Below are 20,871 nucleotides of genomic sequence, written 5' to 3' on the forward strand. Positions count from 1 at the left end.
CAACTGTTCAGAGGAGACTGTGTGAATCAGGTCTTCGTGGTCAGTTTGCTGCAAAGAAACCACTACTAAAGGACACCAATAATAATAAGAAGAGACTTGCTTCGGCCAAGAAACACAGGCAATGGACATTAGACTGGTGGAAATCTGTCTTTTGGTCTGATGAGTGCAACTTTGAGATTTTTGCTTCCAACTGCCATGTCTTTGTGAGATGCAGAGTAGGTGAACGGATGATCTCCGGATGTGTGGTTCCCACAATGAAGCATGGAGGAAGTGTGATGTTGTGGGGGTGCTTTGCTGGTGACACAGTCTGTGATTTATTTCAAATTCAAGGCGCACTTAACCAGCATGACTACCACCACATTCTGCAGCGATACGCCATCCCACCTGGTTTGCGCTTAGTGGGACTATCATTTGTTTTTCAACGGGACAAAGACACAAAACACACATCCAGGCTTTGTAAAGGCTGTTAAAACACGAAGGAGAGTGATAGAGTGTTGCATCAGATGACCTGGCCTCCACAATCACCCAAACTCAACCCAATTGAGATGGTTTGGGATGAGTTGGACCGCAGATTGAATGAAAAGCAGCCAACAAGTGCTCAGCATATGTGGGAACTCCTTCAAGACCATTGGAAAAGCATTCCAGGTAATGCTGGTTGAGAGAATGCCAAAAGTGTGTAAAGCTGTCATCAAGGCAAAGAAGAATCAAGAATAAAAAATAACATATTTTGATATTTGTTTAACACTTGTTTGGTTACTATGTGATTCCATATGTGTTATTTCATAGTTTTGATGTCTTCACTATTATTTCGACAATGTAGAAAATTGTAAAAAATTAAGAAAAACCCTTGAATGAGTAGGTTTGTCCAAACTTTTGACTGGGACTGTATATATATATTTATTTTTTTCAATTTTGTAGTAAAGTATAATTAATTTATATTATAGTCCAGTTCTGGCCGTTAATGTAACATATTGCATGCCAACCGCTGTTAAACCGGAAATGAACGTTTTTGGCCTAAAATGTCATATATAGACGATGACCGTGAATGTTCGGTTATTTTGCTTCTTATCTAGCTAGATAGCTAACCAGCTTGTGAATTTTGGGAAAATTGCTGACTCGTTCGAAGAACGTCTCGTAATCGCTGTTAAAGAGCATACACACTTGTATGATACCTCAATGAGTTTACATTTCGACAAAGAGACTCTCGGAACACAGTTCGCGCGAAATTACTACATATTTCAACTCCGATCCAGATACTTGCAGGAAGAAATGGAGACTTGCGATGGACCGTCATGTGAGAGCACTGATAGCACTTAGCACTGATAAAGTCTAAGGATATGCCAGAGGGTGTACCGAGGCCTGGAAGCCTGAGTTGGCTCAACATTTTTATAAAACATCGGCAAACCAACCCAAACTTTCCCTAGGTAGCGAGCTAGCGAAGATACAGAACATGTGTCTTTACAGTAACTTAACGTAAACTCGTACATCGCCTTGGTCCGTACAATTGCCCTTATTTTAGCCCCCAAAAACGTAATAATTCCAGATCAACTGTAATGTCAATACCATTGTAAAGAACAATTTCTCCCCTTTCCAACATAATCTATCACATGACCTAAACGCTGCCCGTTATTGCATAATTCAAGCAGGCAATGAGCCCCATCGGGTCTTTTTAAAAATGGCGGGTGGGGAAGCGAAACTAATGCGTGATAGTGAGGACAGATGTAGTGTGGGAAAATTGCTTTTTTCACTCGATCTGTCCACCTTATCGCCTCTATAATGTAAATAAAACTCTATAAATAGTTTAGATAATGTGTCATTACATACCTATTTGAAGGGTTGTGTCGAATTTGAATCGGGTTTTTAGGGCGGTGCTAAAGTGATCTAAGAAGTAAACAGCGGCTTTGAGAATGATGACGCAAAAAATGACTAGGTATTCCCACCCTTACCCCCGTCACTGTCCATTTCTTATTTTTAAAGGATGATAGAAGTGCTACATCTAGTGGAGAGAGATTGTAAGACATAAATAGTAGCTTTACGTCTAGATGTAACGGAGGGTCCGTTTTTTCATCTTTTCTCCAATACTATAGAGCCATTACCATGTCGATCAACGCTTGAATAGAAACATGGTTCACACCCCCGATTTTGAAGTCGCTACATACAGTCAGTCCCATTCGTTTTCTTGGTAGCTTCGTTTGAATGTCGCGGTTGTGCACATTTGTACGGAATGGGGTGAGTTTACGTTACCTAGTTGCCAGCCAGCTAGCTACTGCTATCATGACTAGTTATGTGTGTAATACCATAGACTTATAGGCCGGTAATTATCGGTATTATCAAAGAAGATTATCTAATAGTTCGACTGAAGAAACCACTATTCTTGGCACTGGGTTCGCGGTTCAAATGAGTGCAATATCAACGCCAGCATCATCAGTACCAACATACATCAGTACGAGATTAATGTAACATTTTCTTTTTGAAAAATTAAGTCAACTGTTTATCGCAATCGGCTTTATTCAGAACATATGACAATGACAATGATTAATTTAGTCATAAAATGAGAACGTACTGTTTTGTTTGCAACAGGCTAGCCTTACTGTTAATCTTTTAAAGATGTGCAATTACTGCCTCTTGTTTTGTTGGTTTCCATAGATTTCAGCAGACAGAGTTGAGAGTCCTGATGACAACCTGGATCAGACTCCCTTGTTTTCAGACCAGACAGGTAAACCAATATTAGTGGTTTGTAGTTGGCTACAGGTATTGTGTAGTTGGCTACAGACACAATCCTTATGTTTCCATACTGGCTCCTTTTTTATTTTACTGTAGGTCCACTGTTCCCTTTATCATCTTTCCGTCTCCTGGTTCCACCTCTACGACTGATGTCAGCTTTCATGTGGCAAGTGGCTCAAGAGCGTAATGTGATGCAGTATGGGAAGCTGGAGGAGTTTGTGACTTTGGTGACAGAGATGATTCCAGAGCTGCTGAGCTCCAGGCAGAGGACCCAACTCATCCTGGGACTGAGAGCAAGAGTGAGAAGTGGGAGGGTGGAGAAGGAGTGGAGGCATGGGTGTTCAGAAATGATCTTAGTCCAATGACTATTATTCTCATAAAATCTACTTTCAGATGGTTTTAGAGTTGTTTCGTAATGAAAACCCACCGGACCCCCAGACCATCCAACTTCATTTGGACAGAATCAAAATGTCTTCAGTACATGCTGTGCATGAGGATGTATGTAACTTTCGGTGTCTAAAGTAGTCTGGATGCTGTATCATTCATTTTACATGCCCAGTCACAGAGTAGAAAATAGTTGGAGTCTTCAGAGTCTAACTTCGTGGAGCCGGTCAAAACCCTGCTCAAAGACCCTTCTCAGAAGAAGCACTTCTTCCAGGTTGGAAATACCCTAATGAATCATAGTTGTCGCTTTCAGAGTCAATAGGACAGCATGTTCCAGCAATGTAAAACTCAGTAGTGAAATGTTGCTTGTTTTACTGTAACTGATGAAAGGCCATACAAAATGAAAAATCCAGCAATGTGTTGGTTTCAACTACGCATGTTTTTATTTTTCACTCTCAGGTGGGGTTCCCAATATGTTACACCCTCGGTATGACACAGCACTGCAGATACTGGTGTTGGGAGTTTCTCTCCTGATTGGAGGAGCTGCTGCCTGTACCAGACCTCAGAGGTACAGGCTCAATATCTTAATAGCATGAAATCTTTAGAGATGGTCAGGCTTGTCATGTTATTTCTTCAGTATCATACGCTTAGGTGTGTCATTGTTTTAGTAATGGCACTGTATAAGATCCAGTCTTTGGGAACAGAGTTTCTTGTTCATGACTGTCCTTTTTGTCAAGTAAAGTTGAATCCTTTGTGATTAATGTAAAGACACAGGAGAGGAGTGCTTCTTTGATTGAAGACCATGGTGCTTGCCTACGAAGCAGCAAAGGGAGCTAAACCTCCTTACCTTCAGGCTATGCTGAAACCCTACACCCTAACCCAAGCACTCTGTTCTGCCACCTCTGGTTTCTTGGCCCTCGCACCCCTATGGGTGTGCAGCTCCCGCTCTGCCCAGTCAAAGCTCTTCTCTGTCCTGGCATCCCAACTACACCCCCTCCACTAACTGTATGTCACTCTGGATAAGAGCGTCTGCTAAATGACTCAAATATACAATCCATGAGGTGCTCTATGATTATGGGATGAAATATTATAGAACAAAATTAAGTTGATGCTGGATAGTAAGTAATGCTGTAAAAGCCTTTGTGAAAACAAACTTTCAGAAGTAAGCAAGGCACACATGTAGTGGAAGCATGTATAAGCCTTTGTTTTACAGCTTACGCATGGCAAGAATAAAAAAAACACCCACCTAATATGATGAATGTTCTGTGAGAGAGTGCTGCAGAAACCTTTCTAATGTTCCTTTTCTCCTTTCAGACAGCATCTTGTCTCAGCCTTGCCCCCTCTGACCTGGAGGAGTTCTGGCATTCTGTCTCTGACCCCGAGCACCTGAAGACACTGCTGCAGCATCATAGACATCTGGGTCACTTGAGCAAAAAGTGAGTCTTATGAAGAGGATATCAACCATGTTATCCGTGTGCTCTTCTGTAAATAAGTTGAGTTGCATTTTTCCATTTCCTAAGATGAATATTCTCTCTCCCTTCCTCCCAATGAATTCTCCAACCAGGTCGCAGACAACATCTTGTCCACATTGTCAATTCCTCAAATTCATGGCCTGAAGTCAAGTCTCGATGGACATGAAGGCATGAAAGGGAGCACAGAGGGGTGGAAGATCAACAGTGAGGAAGGAGGAGAGTTGCATTTTGAAAAGAACTTGTAGGATGATGGAAGTGAAAGAAATGAAGACCCTGAGAGAGGATTGAAGGATGAGGATGATGCAAACTGGACTTCCCATCTGAGTGAACCAGAGGACTCGGATGGTAAGGAGATTCATAATGATAGTCCATTTCCACCATGTATTTTTAAGTGGTTTTCTGAAAGCCTGACTTGTTACATTACATTACCTAAAGGTATTATTTGCGGTTTTAACGCTCCTTGACATTCAGGTGAAAAATCAGGAATTGCTTCACACCACTGTCCGATTTTACACTTATGATAATGAATTAGAGTATCAGTTCCTACTTATTAAACCTTCAAATATAGAGTGGCTATGTCTATTGTTTTGGAGAAGGACATTTTTGTGCTTTTGAGAGCACCACACTGAAGGCTGTGTCCAACAATGGCTGCCACCGATAGCGGATAATAGCTAAATAATAAGCTAATGTACTTTAAAAAAATGTCTGGCTGGATGAACAATATAGCTCTCCCTAAATCGGGCACATTCAGCATGACTGCAGCGTGCTAGCTCATTTACAACTGGCAGAAATGTCCAAGTGATTCGCATTTGCTGCATCACAATGCTGTACATGCTGTACATGCTGTTCTGGTCCAAGATCTTGGACCCGCCACTCGGGCAGGTCCCAGATTCATTTGGGTCAGGCTTTGTTTGCCCTTCGCATATGTTTTGTAACGCGGATCATGGTACCAAGAACTCCAGGAACTGGGTCATAGAAGGATATGTATAAGTGTCTGAATTATTGTATGTCTACTTTCTGCCTACAGAACTGGCTAGTGGCATGCCCTCCGAGGTCTTCTCCTGCCCCCAGTGGTGAACCTTGGTGAACCTTCAGCAGCACATCAGGAAGGAACATCTAACAGAGGACAGCAGGAGCCTGGACTCTGGAGGAGCTGAGAACTCACTGCCATCCAGTCAAACTGCCAAGAGCTCCTCAGCCAAGAGCTCCTCATCCAAGAGAATGAATAAGAACACCTGAACATCTGACCTGAAACGACACCAAAGTGTTCACACCAGGGTGCACCCGTTCTGTTGCAACCAGTGTGAGAAGAGATTCAAATCGGAGAGATATCTACAACTGCACAAGAAAAGTCACGAAGTAGAACCGATGCACAGGCCTATTTGCCAGCACTGTGGTAAGAGTTACACTAGTGCAGCTGTCCTCAAAATACACATACGCACCCACACCGGAGAGCGGCCTTACTCCTGCTCAGTCTGTGGGAAGAAGTTTAATCAAAAGCACACATTAGTTAGACACCTCCGGATGCACAAAGGAGAGAGACCATACCTGTGTAGCGTATGCGGGAAGCCTTTCTTTGTTTCCGGGGAACTCTTAGTGCACATGCGTTTTCACACAGGGGAACGACCTTACCGCTGTAAACCGTGTGGAAAGGCTTTCAGCACGTCATGCGCTCTCACGTCGCATAAGCGATGGCACTCAAATGAGCGCCCGTTCACCTGCTCCCTGTGTTCAAAGGGCTTTGCGGAAACTGGTGGCCTTAAAAGACACATGTTTATTCATACCGAGGAGAAGCACCATTGCTGCCACGTGTGGGAAAGGATTTAGTCAGTTGAGCAACATGAGAATACATTTGAAAACTCATAAAAAAATATAATTGGATCTTTGTAAGACTAATGGAATTTGTACGCTATTGTAGTGTTTCTCCTTGAGCTCAAAGCCAAAAGCAAGAAAAATATGAAATTGCATTATAGGTAGTGTACATCGCCCTGAGAAGGTTTTCACACTGACTAAGTAGCCATTCTGTTATTTTCCCCTTGGAAAGGTGATCGGTTGTTCAGGAACTTTGGGCACAGACTTCACAATGACACTGAGGTTCAGACCTGGGTTCAAATACTATTTCAAATACCTCAACTTTCCCCTACATTGTCCAAGTAAGTATTCAGATATATTTTATTTCAGAAGACAAGTAGTTGAATATTTTAATGTATTTGAAAATACTAAAATACACTGACTCAAATACACTCCCATGCATTTTACCCAGGTATTTGAAAATAGTATTTAAAATAAGTGTTTAAAAATACTCTTACTGTTTTTTTTTACAAATAGCCATTCAAATAGAAGTACTTGTTTTGTTTTTGAAAATGCTCAAATACACTGAAAAATGTATTTGAAATACCAGATATTGAAATGCATATTTGAACCCAGGTCTGATTGTAATAAAAATCACTCATTAATTGTCTGTGGTGACTCTAATTAGTAAATTAACTAATACTACAGCATGTGTATGTATATTATGTACATGATGCTACATTTATTATCTGTCATACACTTAATAAAAACTTTATGTGTAGGAAAGGATTTACTCGGATGAGCAACATGAGAATATGTTTGAAAACTCGTAAGACATAAACTCATTTGTCAGACTGAAGTGATTTTCTTTTACACTCGTGTTAGGTGTTTGTATTTCTCCTTGAGCTCATTGTATTATAGGTAATGTACAATGAACAAAAATATAAATGCAACAAGTGTTGGTTTCATGAGCTGAAATAAAAGATCCCAGAAATCTTCAATATCCACAAAAGCTTATTTCTCTGAAATTTGGTGCACAAATGTGGTTACATCTCTGTTAGTGAGCATTTCTCTTTTAAAAAGATAATCCATCCACCTTTGATGAATTTTTTTCAATTTATTTATACCGTTTTTTCTCAGTGAGATAACATCTCTTTTCCAAGAGAGACCTGGTCCAATAGCAGCAGGGGGAACAACGTTTCAGACAAAACAACTTACATAAACTAACACATCATTAAACACAACTATAAACACACATACAGTACAACAAAAACATTTTATATTAAAAACTATTTGTGACTAAAAACAGCTGGCCTAAAAACAATGACACTCTTCTATGATATAATCATTGATCAAGTGTTTAAACTCCACCAATGAAACTAGATCATCAAATTTTAAAATGTTCAGGAGAGAATTCCAGGACCACGGTGCTAAGTAACTCAAACTATTTCTACCATGACCTGTTCTAATTTTTGGTACTGTTAGAAGCAAATGAGAATGGGACCGTAATTGATATTTATTTACCGACCTGACTAAAAAAAACAGATTAAATGTCATTTTACCCAATATGGCCTTAGAAGTCAGTGTATACCAATGTTCCAGCCAACAGCGCTGTAGAGATCACAATGATGTGTTAGATGTTTTGGATTTATAATGAACCTGAGGGCTGCATGATACACTAAATCAAGTGATAGGTGTGACATATCAAAAAGCTGATTAAACAGCGTGATCATTATACAGGTGCACCTTGTGCTGGAGACACAAAATGGCCACTCTAAAATGTTTTGTCACACAACACAAGGATCTGTACACAAATGTCCCTGTTTTTCCATGGCCTGCATGCTCACCAGAAATGTCATCCATTGAGCATGTTTGGAATACTCTGGATTAAATACGATACCGTGTTCCAATATACAGAAACATCACACCGCCATTGAAGAGGAGTGGGACAAAATTCCACAGGTCACAATCAGCTCCTTGCACAACTTTGTGCAAAGGAGATGTGTCAAATGAGGCAAATGGTGGTCACACCAGATACTGACTGGTTTTCTGATCTACGCCCCTACTTCTTTTTAAGGTATCTGTGACCAACAGATGCATATCTGTATTCCCAGTCATGAAATCCCTAGATTAGGGCCTAATTTATTCATTTCAATTAACTGATTTCCTTAACTCAGCAAAATCTTTGAAATTGTTGCATGTTGCGTTCATATTTTTGTTCAGAATACTTAACAATGAAAAGCTGAGATGTCTTGAGTCAATAAGTATTCAACCCCTTTTTTTATGGCAGGCCTAAATAAATTCAGCTCTTTGAGCATGGTGAAGTTATTAATTACACTTTGGATGGTGTATCAATCACTAAAAAGATACAGGCGTCCCACTCAGTTGCCGGAGAGGAAGAAAACCTTCTAAGGATTTCGCCCAACGAGTCCAGTGGTGACTTCAAAACAGAGTTTAATGGCTGTGATAAGAGAAAACAACATTGTAGTTACTCCACAAAACTCATCTACTGGACAGAGTCAAAAGAAGGAAGCCTGTGCAGAATACAAATATTCCAAAACGTGCATCCTGTTTGCAACAAGGCACTGAAGTAATACTGCAAAAATACAAAGTGTTATGTTTAGGACAAGTCCAATACAACACATTACTCAGTACCCATCTCCTTATTTTCAAGCATACTGGTGGCTATATCATGTTATGTGTATGCTTGTAATTGTTAAGGACTGGGGAGTTTTTCAGGATAAAAAAGAAACAGAATGTAGCGAAGCACAGTAAAAATCCTAGGGGGAAGCCTGTTTCAGTCTGCTTTCCACCACACTGGGAAATTAATTCACCTTTCAACAGGACAATGGCCTAAAACACAAGGCCAAATCTATACTGAGGTGATTCTACAAAGTATTGAGCCAGGGGTGTAAATACTTATGTAAATGAGATATTTCTGTATTTCATTGTCAATACATTTGCAAAAATGTCTAAAAACAATTTGAATTCAGGCTGTAACACAACACAATGTGGAATAATCAAGGGGTATTAATAGTTTCTGAAGGCACTGTTTGTTGAAATATGGGTGGTATTACCCTCCAGTTCATTCCTTTAAGTCAAAGTTGTTTAAAGACTTCCCCCAGCTACGTCATCGGCCTCAAACCTTGCTTGAGGAACAATATAGAACAAAATACGTTTTGTTAAGTAAATCAGGTGACAGATCAGGTGAAAAGGAGACTGGAGTGCCACTTTAACAAAAAAAAGTGCAAGATCAAGTTTTTCTGCTCCCTGCCATTCAACGCCCTCCAACATAAAAAAGGTGCTTAACCTGTTCCATAGTGTGTTTGTTGTTCTATAGATATATGCTGCTTTTCTTACCTTACACATGAGCTTTGGTCACACCCATATGTACATGGTCCACTGGCACTGGATAGGCCTACATCCTTGCTGGTGAAACAGTAAAAGGCACAGATTCTACTGGCTTTGGGATACAGTCCTGCATTACTTCAAACACTCAAAGTTTGATTTAATAGAATTGCAAACTTTGGGAGGAACAATGCGTTTTTTCACAAAAATCCGTCCTTCCATCACTCTGCCACTTTTTGGAATCGTACTTTTGGGGTATGTTGCGTTTTCTGTGTTTTATTAAGTCAAATTAGTGATATCGGATCTTTGGAGAAACTTCATCATAGAATAACATCAGAATACAAGTATTCTCATTCTGAATATATCAGAACAACATCAGAATACACTTGTAATGAAACAGGCTGTATGAGTGTTGTCATATTGATGGTTTCCACGATGATGATATTATCATTCATTATGTCAATCTATGAATTTTGCGAGTACCTCGTAATGCTTACACTGCCAGAAAGATTTACATCTCATCTTTCTAGTAAAAATTTTTTTATAATTTGCTGAGGTGAAGTCAATTTTGAGGACACGAGCTCAAGTACACAGTATGAAAAGGATATGAAGATATGAAAAATCATATGATTTATTTTCTATTCAACAAAAGTGTGGGAATTGGGCTTGAAATTATTGAAATGCTTTCTAAATATAGTAACAATCAGATTTAAATGACTTGCTATAATATTAAACATTTCTTATACCTGTAAAATACATATAATCATACTTAGTGTTTTATTTTAGTCTGGCATTAAGGCGGCGCTAGTGTCAAATGGCGTTTAAACTAGCGCTCTGCTATTTTCCATCGCTGGCGCCTAGGTTAGTAGTTTACCAGTTTTAGATCAACTGGTTTGCTTTGAAATATTTGAGGTGTGGGCTTAACAAGGTTCGCCAACGTGCGAGTTTCAAGCAGCGATATTGGTGATATTTAAGACTCATAAAGATGGTTTTAGTGGTAACGTAATTGGTTATGGCATTGATTTAGCAAGCGGAGGGGCAAAGTAGCTTAATGAGTAGCCTATAACCAATGTTTTAGTAAAATAACACGAGCAGTCAACAGACTTTCACATTTGTTTAAATTAGTTTTGTCCATGTGACCTCTGTGAAGATTTTGGACTCATTAGGTCTATGTGCAATGCACATTGAATATAAGGTGTCAGTAACTGTATGAAGTCAGTTTAGGGACGTCAAGTTATTACCATAGACTGGCCATATCAACGGCGATGGTGGGCACATTTTATTATAAGGTTTGGGTCGAACATGCAGTGCATTTTCGAAATGCAAATTGCTCCAGTGCTCCATTCAGTGCGAATTCCATGGCCAATGGAGCCATGCATTTCCGTATTGTAGCAATGCAGTTTGAAAAATGTGGACTGCAAACATGTTCAACATATTTAGCAAATATGGGGCAGGCTATTTAACAATCTAGGTTAAAACGGACTAACATTCGAGTCACTTCCTAATGTTTAACATCCTTAATGTTGGAAACGAACATCATTATTGTGTCATCCAGAGTCACGTTTATTTATTTTCCAAGCCATAGCACACACTATTTTAGATAGCCGACAGCAGGTTTTTAAAGGACCAAAGCGTTCGATCTGATCCGTGTTTACCATGGAAAACTGACTAAAATGCAGGTATCATCACAGCCCCAGCTAACTTCCTGCTTTCCAACGCATTTTACCATGTGGCAGAGAGAAAAATGTCCAGTTTTATAATGCTATTCTACACATCTAGCCTTGGAGATAATTTTGTCACAACTAGTTTATTCATCAAAACCCAGACACACCCCTGAACCTTTAGTGTTACCGCCAGTGCTAAGATTTACCATTGGGTTATGTTTGTTAAAATAGAGCCCTTAGTAACAATACAAAATTGGCACAATTTCATATAACAAAAATACAACATAATTTCATAGAATTTAAGCAAGATAACCTTCACTAGGTCACGGAGGGGGTAGCCTACATCATTCTTCGGGGGTGGAACCTATACAAGTTTTTCTGCTCTAGAACAGGAATTACAGTGCTTTCAGAAAGTATTCACACCCCTTGACCTTTTCCACATTTTGTTGTGTTACAGCCTGAGTTGAAAATGTATAACATTTAGATTTTCTATCACTGGCCGACATACAATACCCCGTAATGTCAAAATGGAATTATGTTTAAAACATTTTTTTGTTAATTACACTCAACTAAAATATAAACTCAACATGTAAACTGTTGGGCCCATGTTTCATGAGCTGAAATAAAATATCCCAGAAATGTTCCATATGCACAAAATGTTTTATTTCTCTCAAATTTTGTGCACACATTTGTTTACATCCCTGTTAGTGAGTACACACTAAAGTGTGTTCCAGTTCCCGACGATATCCAGCAACTTCACACAGCCATTGAAAGGGAGTGGGACATCATTCCACAGGTCACAATCAACAGCCTGATCAACTCTATGCGAAGGAGATTTCACGCTGCATCAGGCAAATGATGGTCACACCAGATACTGACTGGATTTCGAATCCAAGCCCCTACATTATTTTAAGGTATCTGTGACCAACAGGTGCATATCTGTATTCCCAGTCATGTGAAATCCCTAGATTAGTGCATAAGTTATTTATTTAAATTGACTGATTTCCTTACATGAACTGTAACTCAGTAAAATCTTAGAAATTGTTTCTTCCTGCATTTATTTTTTTTTTCAGTATAATTAACCATGAAAAGCTGAAATGTCTTGAGTCAATAAGTATTCAACCCTGTTATTTAAAAATATATATTTAACTCGGCAAGTCAGTTAAGAACAAATTCTTATTTACAATGACGGCCTAGTAACAGTGCCTTGTTCAGGGGCAGAACGACAGATTGTCAGCTTGGGGATTTGACCTAGCAACCTTTCAACACTCTAACCACTAGGCTACCTGCTGCCCCAAAATTATTATGGAAGCCTAAATAAGTTCAGTAGTAAAAATGTGCTTTACAAATGACATAAATTGCATGGACTCTGTGTGCAATAATAGTGTTTAACATGGTTTTTGAAAGACTACCTTATACCATACGCATTAAATTATCTGTAAGGTCCCTCAGTCGAGCAGTGAATTTCAACAACAGATTCAACCACAGACCAGGGAGGTTTTCTAATGCCTTGCAAAGAAGGGCACCTATTGGTTGATGGGTAAAATGAAATAGAAAACAGACAGTGAATAGCCCTTTGAGCATGGGGAAGTTTTTAATTACACTTTGGATGGTGTATCAATACACCCAGTCACTGCAAAGATACAGGCATCCCACTCAGTAGCCGGAGAGGAAGGAAACCGCTCAGGGATTTCGCCATGAGGCCAATGGTTACTTCAAAACAGAGTTTAATGACTATGATAAGAGAAAACAACATTGTAATTACGCCACAAAACTTATCTAATGGACAGAGTCAAGATAAGGAAGCCTGTACAGAATACGAATATTCCAAAACGTGCATACTGTTTGCACCAAGGCACTGAAGTAATACTGCAAAAATACAAAGTGTTATATTTGGGGCAAGTCCAATATAACACATTACTCAGTACCCCTCTCCTTATTTTCAAGCATACTGGTGGCTGCATCATGTTATGTGTATGCTTGTAATCGTTAAGGACTGACGAGTTTTTCAGGATAAAGAAACAGAATGGAGCTAAGCACAGTCAAAATCCTACAGAAAAACCTGTTTGTCTGCTTTCCACCAGACAGTAGGAGATGAATATACCTTTCAGCAGGACAATAGCCTAAAACACAAGGCCAAAACAACACTGGACTTGCTTAACAAGAAACCATGAATATTCCTGAGTGGCTGAGTTACAGTTTTGACTGAAATCTATTTGAAAATCTATGACAAGAATCGAAAATGGTTGTCTAGCAATGATCAGAAACAAACTTGACAGAGCTTGAAGAATTTTGAAAAAAAATTATCTTAGAGACTTACCCAGAAAGACTCAAAGCTGTAATCGCTGCCAAATGTGCTTCTACAAAGTTTTGACTCAGGGGTGTGAATACTTGTGTAAATTGATATTTATGTATTTCATTTTCAATAAATGTACAAAAATGTCAAAAAAACATATTTTCACTTCGTCATTGTGGTGTTGTGTGTAGATGTGAGATGTTTTATTTATTTAAAACAATTTGAATTCAGGCTGTAACACAACACAATGTGGAATAATCAAGGGGTATTAATAGTTTCTGAAGGCACTGTTTGTTGAAATATGGGTGGTATTACCCTCCAGTTCATTCCTTTAAGTCAAAGTTGTTCAAAGACTTCCCCCAGCTACGTCATTGGCCTCGAACCTTGCTTGAGGAACAATATAGAAGCAACAAAGAACAAAATATGTTTTAAAAAAAAAAGTAAATCAGGTGACAGATCAGGTGAAAAGGTGACTGGAGTGCCACTTTAACAAAAAAAAGGGGAACAGCTTATGTTATCTCTGCCATTCAACGCCCTCCAACATAAAAAGGGTGCTTAACCTGTTCCATAGTGTGTTTGTTGTTCTATAGATATATGCTGCTTTTCTTACCTTACACATGAGCTTTGGTCACACCCATATTTACATGGTCCACTGGCACTGGATAGGCCTACATCCTTGCTGGTGAAACAGTAAAAGGCACAGATTCTACTGGCTTTGGGATACAGTCCTGCATTACTTCAAACACTCAAAGTTTGATTTAATAGAATTACAAACTTTGGGAGAAACGATGCGTTTTTGCACGAATGTCCGTCCTTGGCTCTGCCAGTTCTTGAAATCGTACTTTTTTATTAAGTCAAATTAGTGATATCTGATCTTTGGAGAAACTTCATCATAGTCTTAGAATAACATCAGAATACAATGTATGAGTGTTGTCATACTGATGGTTTCCACGATTAAGATATCATTCATTTTGTAAATCTATGAATTTTGTGATGTCCACTTTTGATAATCATGCTATTTAATTATAATATACTTCTGTTATTAGCGCTGCTCACATTGTTGAATTACGTCCACTTGTTGTGTATGTACTCTGATTACGCACCATTGTTCTTCTGTGTGTGTTAACACTTGTGTTTGCACAGAGCTGATAATGGCATTTAACCAAAATTTACGCTTCTCTGCATATCACTTCTTTTTACATAAGTGTTTTTGGGCATTGTCGATATCATAGCTGATGTACATGGTGTTAATCAATCCTCTTTCTATCTCCTTTTTAGAGTCCTGGTTTTAACATATTGTTACTCATCATTTGGGTAAGTTCGGAACTTGTTTAGTGTTCATTTGTTTGTATCTTTGTCGATGATATAATCCAATCTTGATAGAAATCCCATCCTGTATATAATCCCATCAGAAAGACACTATGCCATCATCTATTTTATAGGTGGTTGCTGAAATGTAGCTTTCTTAAAAAAAGCCCAGGGGGCTCATGACAATGAGAGTCAGGACCACAGATTAAGATCTCATTTGAGATCACATTTTCTGATTACAGTACCATTGTAAATATGGAAATAATTACATTTTGTACTTCTTTTCTGTTTGATTTGACATAAGTCACCTAAAATGTTAATTTTTTTCTTCAACAGTGAGGTGAAAAATAAGGATGTCAGAATTCTAGAAGTTTTGGGGTAAGACCATTTGTGTTACTGAACAAATAAACAAACAACTTATTTTTGTATACTTTTTTTGTGAACCCCTAACCCTCCACAACCTCTCCCGATGCTATCATTCAGTATTAACACAGTATTAACATTGAACCCCCTCTGAAGGTTGTGTCAGCAGGACCCTGTCAATTTCAGGCGGGAAAACTGTAGTTGTAGGACCCGGGACATGCTGTCCCCACAGGGGTGAGACTCTTCTTTGGTCTACTCTAATATAATAATCTCACCCGATACCACCTCTTTGCAAAACTCACCAACTGCAGCCATTTTGAATGCAGTACGCTATTTTACAATGTCATTGTTTGCATGGTCTTTTCAGACTCCTGTATAAGCAGCCCAGTGTGTTAAAGGGGTAAGTTATTATGAATGTATTATTGTTAGTAGTAGACATAGTATCAGTAGGAGAAGGTGCATTTGGAAGTACAGGAAATGTAGTCACTATGAAAGAGTTGCTTTAAGATGCATTGAATATCTCTGGGCGTTCACAAGCTTTTAACATGTCTTTTGTTTTTTCAGGCGCACCAATGTGGTAACTGTTACCCCTTGGTTGGCACCAATTGTCTGGGAAGGCACCTTTAATCCCTTGATTGTTGACAGCATTTACAAGCCTATGCACCTCAGCATTGCCACAACTGTCTTTGCGGTTGGCAAGTAAGTAGTCTCACACACGTCAGCCGTCCCTACCAGCATGTCTGGTAGCACTGAGCCTCAAATGTAGAATAACATTCGTAGTCAGTCATCAAACATTTCTGTAAAGAAAAACAATGATAAAGCCTTGCATTCCTATTTTTTTCTCGTTGTGTTCCCATGTTGAACCATTTCATGTGTCTGAAGGTAGAACTCCGCATATCCGGCAGGCCCAGAGAGAAAATCAAGTGCACGTATAGGTCTACCGCTGGCCAATCAGATACCTCATATCACCGTGTCTTTATGGTTTCCTCGAGCCTTAGGCTGTATAAAGAAGCCTCAAGCACACAGCAAAGTTGATACTGTGAAATTTCGAAACCTGTAAAGTCATGACTAGAGAGAGACTCAAGGGCACATCGACATATTTTCCACCCAGTCTGCTCAGGGATTTGAACATGCAACCTTTCAACTACTTAACCACTAGGCTACCATGAGTAACAACATGAATTGGTGCATGAGGCAGAAATAATGTAGTGCAACTTGAGTTTCGCCATCAGCTGGAAGAATGTCCCCTTTTTGTCAGCAGAGCGAGGGAGAGCGGAGGGATGATGAGTCGGATGAGAGACAGCTTCACTGCTGCTCTCTCCCTCCCTCCCCTCAGAATGGCCCCATCAGATGCAGACTATCAATCCAGTAAAATAAAATAAAAAACAAATGATTATGCTCTCTCAGCTGTGCCTCAAGTAATATAACAAATTATATATTACCAGTGTGATCATGTACCTACAATTTTGAAATATAATTTCAAAATGGTCTGAGAAGAACAGCATTGGAATGGCAATTCAAGCATAGCCCATATGCAGTGATGATAATGTATTGGGCCTATAGCCTATTGCACAAACCACATTGCTACAGAACTGTTTTTCTATGTTAATGTTGTTTAGGTATAGTCACGGGCAGAAGGGGTGCTGAGGGTGCTGCAACACCCCCTGATAAATTGAAAAACATCTTCCTGCAGCCATATTTTTTAAGTTATCTGAGTGGTAGAGCTTGGCCTGATGCTGTCAAAACGGGTACTACGTAATCATATTGGATGATAAATATCCTAGCTATGGCAGCTATTAGTCTACTATAGCGCCTGTCGGCTTGGTTGGTTGCTGTCTCTCGTCTCTCCCTCCCTCCTCCCTGTTCCCTGTGTCACTCACTCACACTCACAGTAGCCTACACATAGAGCATGGCCCCTGCTAGACCATCGCTTCTCTTTACCTCTCTCTACCTCCTGGGTACATAAAAATACATGTCACCTGGACATGTACAAGAGTGACCGGTAAAAATAGGTTTAAACTTAGTTTGCACTTGCTCTGGTTACCTGAGAAGAAATGTTTAAAAAATGTACAACCCACACATTTTGTTCTTAAACGTTCCTCGCTGTTAAGTTCCACACTTTGACTGCCAACCTTTGAGTGCCTTAGTCTCCACTACACCCTTTTCCCAAACTAGTGAGTCTCAGTCTCAGCAGGCCTACCTCAAAGTTGGAAAATATATTGATTTAGATTATACAGTCGTGGCCAAAAGAATGACACAAATATTTATTTCCACAAAGTTTGCTGCTTCAGTTTCTTTAGATATTTTTGTCAGATGTTACTATGGAATACTGAAGTATAATTACAAGCATTTCATAAGTGTTAAAGGCTTTTATTGACAATTACATGAAGTTGATGCAAAGAGTCAATATTTGCAGTGTTGACCCTTCTTTTTCAAGACCTCTATGATCCGCCCTGGCATGCTGTCAATTTACTTCTGGGCCACATCCTGACTGATGGCAGCCCATTCTTGCATAATCAATGCTTGGAGTTTATCAGAATTTGTGGGGTTTTGTTTGTCCACCCGCCTCTTGAGGATTGACCACAAATTCTCAATGGTATTAAGGTCTGGGGAGTTTCCTGGCCATGGACCCAAAATATTGATGTTTTGTTCCTCAAGCCACTTAGTTATCACTTTTGCCTTATGGCAGGGTGCTCCATCATGCTGGAAAAGGCATTGTCCGTCACCAAACTGTTCCTGGATAGTTGGGAGAAGTTGCTCTCGGAGGATGTGTTGGTACCATTCTTTATTCATGGCTGTGTTCTTAGGCAAAATTGTGAGTGAGCCCACTCCCTTGGCTGAGAAGCAACCCCACACATGAATGGTCTCAGGATGCTTTACTGTTGGCATGACACAGGACTGATAGTAGCGCTCACCTTGTCTTCTCCGGACAAGCTTTTTTCCGGATGGCCCAAAGAATAATTTTCATCAGAGAAAATGACTTTACCCCAGACCTCAGCAGTCCAATCCCTGTACCTTTTGCAGAATATCAGTCTGTCCCTGATGTTTTTCCTGGAGAGAAGTCTTCTTTGCTGCCCTTCTTGACACCAGGCCATCCTCCAAAAGCCTTTGCCTCACTGTGCGTGCAGATGCACTCACACCTGCCTGCTGCCATTCCTGAGCAAGCTCTGTACTGGTGGTGCCCCGATCCCGCAGCTGAATCAACTTTAGGAGACGGTCCTGGCGCTTGCTGGACTTTCTTAGGCGCCCTGAAGCCTTCTTCACAACAATTGAACTGCTCTCCTTGAAGTTCTTGATGATCCGATAAATGGTTGATTTAGGTGCAATCTTGCTGGCAGCAATATCCTTGCCTGTGAAGCCCTTTCTGTGCAAAGCAATGATGATGGCACGTGTTTCTTTTCAGGTAGCCATGATTGACAGAGGAAGAACAATGATTCCAAGCACCACCCTCCTTTTGAAGCTTCCAGCCTGTTATTCAAACTCAATCAGCATGACAGAGTGATCTCCAGCCTTGTCCTTGTCAACACTCACACCTGTTTTAACGGGAGAATCACTGACATGATGTCAGCTGGTCCTTTTGTGGCAGGGCTGAAATGCAGTGGAAATGTTTTTTGGGGGATTCAGTTCATTTGCATGGCAAAGAGGGACTCTTCATAACATTCTGGAGTATATGCACATTGCCATCATACAAACTGAGGCAGCAGACTATGTGAAAATTAATATTTGTGTCATTCTCAAAACTTTTGGCCACGACTGTACATTATGTCATAATTACAGAAAATTGAGTTATCCTCTTATGAGACGGGCAACTGAAACCTACTTGGTTCTCCTTGTATTTTAGGTATGTGCGCTTCCTGCGTGACTTCCTAGAGACTGCCGAGAAGCATTTCATGGTGGATTTCAAAGTGCACTACTACATCTTCACTGACCGGAGGGAAGATGTGCCAGCGGTGGTCCTCGCTCCCGGGAGAAATGTAACCATCATCCCAGTCCCTGGCTCCAACCGCTGGCAGGAGATCTCCTCCAGGAGGATGGAGATGATCCAGACCGCCATCGAGAACCAGATAGGCAAGGAGGCGGACTACATCTTTTGCTTGGATGTGGACACGAAGTTCCACGGACGGTGGGGGGCAGAAACATTGAGCAGGCTGGTGGCCACTATTCACCCAGGTTACTATGAGCAGACCCACGAGCACTACCCTTACGAACGCCGTCCTGCCTCGCGGGCCTATATCCCCGCGGGGGAAGGAGACTACTACTATGGAGGCGCCACCATCGCTGGCTATGTGAGGGACGTGCACAAGCTGACAAAGTACTGCCGCGAGCAGCTGGAGGCCGATGCCGCCAACTCCATCGAGGCGGCATGGCAGGAGGAAAGCCACCTGAACAGATATCTCCTTTACAACAAGCCCACTAAGATTCTGTCTCCGGAATACCTGTGGCAGGACTTCAAGGCCAAGAACAACGAAGTGCAAATAATCCGCTTCTCTCAGGTCAACAAGAACTATGCAGAGGTTCGGCCCAACGTGAAGAAAAGAAAGTAATGCTGTGGCCACTGTCGCACCAAGATTCAGGATCTAGGCCAGGGAGGAGGATACTGCTATTTGTATACATTGACGGTGGCTGGATCAGTAAACAAGCTTATGTTGTTCCGCTTTTCTCTCAATTAGTTTATATCCTTTACCGCTAAAGATGTATTATAGACATGAAGGGCTGTTTCCATGTAGAAATGTTTGTCATAGGAGCAGAAGTGTGGATAGAGGGCGAGTTTGTGAAATGAATGTGCAATTAATACTGATAATACATAATATTTGTGATATTTGTGTTATTCTTTGTTTTATATATATATATATATATATATATATATATATATATATATACAGTGGGGAGAACAAGTATTTGATACACTACCGATTTTGCAGGTTTCCCACTTACAAAACATGTAGAGGTCTGTAATTTTTATCATAGGTACACTTCAACTGTGAGAGACGGAATCTAAAACAAAAATCCAGAAAATCACATTGTATGATTTTTAAGTAATTAATTTGCATTTTGTTGCATGACATAAGTATTTGATCACCTACCAACCAGTAAGAATTCCGGCTCTCACAGACCTGTTAGTTTTTCTTTAAGAAGCCTTCCTGTTCTCCACTCATTACCTGTATTAACTGCACCTGTTTGAACTCGTTACCTGTACAAAAGACACCTGTCCACACACTCAATCAAACAGACTCCAACCTCTCCACAATGGCCAAGACCAGAGAGATGTGTAAGGGCATCAGGGATAAATTGTAGACCTGCATAAGGCTGGGATGGGCTACAGGACAATAGGCAAGCAGCTTGGTGAGAAGGCAACAACTGTTGGCGCAATTATTAGAAAATGGAAGAAGTTCAAGATGACGGTCAATCATCTGGGGCTCCATGCAAGATCTTACCTCGTGGGGCATCAATGATCATGAGGAAGGTGAGGGATCAGCCCAGAACTACACGGCAGGACCTGGTCAATGACCTGAAGAGAGCT

General features: G+C 40.3%; 1 protein-coding gene and 1 pseudogene across 2 annotated transcripts; both read left to right on the forward strand.

Annotated features, from left to right (window-relative positions):
- The first annotated feature begins 2,873 nt into the window (after positions 1 to 2,873).
- Positions 2,874 to 7,372, forward strand: LOC110499934 (uncharacterized; annotated as a pseudogene). Its single transcript, XR_016490424.1, has 3 exons — positions 2,874 to 3,023; positions 4,423 to 4,544; positions 5,657 to 7,372. The product of XR_016490424.1 is annotated as an uncharacterized LOC110499934 (transcript).
- Positions 7,373 to 9,738: 2,366 nt separating this feature from the next.
- Positions 9,739 to 20,169, forward strand: LOC110499918 (globoside alpha-1,3-N-acetylgalactosaminyltransferase 1-like). Its single transcript, XM_021576981.3, has 7 exons — positions 9,739 to 9,974; positions 14,958 to 14,993; positions 15,324 to 15,365; positions 15,507 to 15,584; positions 15,718 to 15,750; positions 15,915 to 16,049; positions 19,192 to 20,169. Exons 1-7 carry the CDS (start codon positions 9,910 to 9,912, stop codon positions 19,892 to 19,894), a joined length of 1,092 nt encoding a protein of 363 aa, XP_021432656.1. The 5' UTR covers positions 9,739 to 9,909; the 3' UTR covers positions 19,895 to 20,169.
- Positions 20,170 to 20,871: the final 702 nt, after the last annotated feature.

The sequence above is a fragment of the Oncorhynchus mykiss genome, chromosome 21 (genome assembly GCF_057628025.1).
Source record: "Oncorhynchus mykiss isolate SJ-2025 chromosome 21, ASM5762802v1, whole genome shotgun sequence".
NCBI lineage: Eukaryota > Metazoa > Chordata > Actinopteri > Salmoniformes > Salmonidae > Oncorhynchus > Oncorhynchus mykiss.

Coding starts and splice junctions, on each gene's coding strand:
- LOC110499918 (XM_021576981.3), top strand. CDS start 9,910: ATGCGTTTTTTCACAAAAATCCGTCCTTCCATCACTCTGCCACTTTTT. Junction 15,751..15,914: donor CAGCCCAGTGTGTTAAAGGG/GTAAGTTATTAT, acceptor TTGTTTTTTCAG/GCGCACCAATGTGGTAACTG. Junction 16,050..19,191: donor ACTGTCTTTGCGGTTGGCAA/GTAAGTAGTCTC, acceptor CTTGTATTTTAG/GTATGTGCGCTTCCTGCGTG.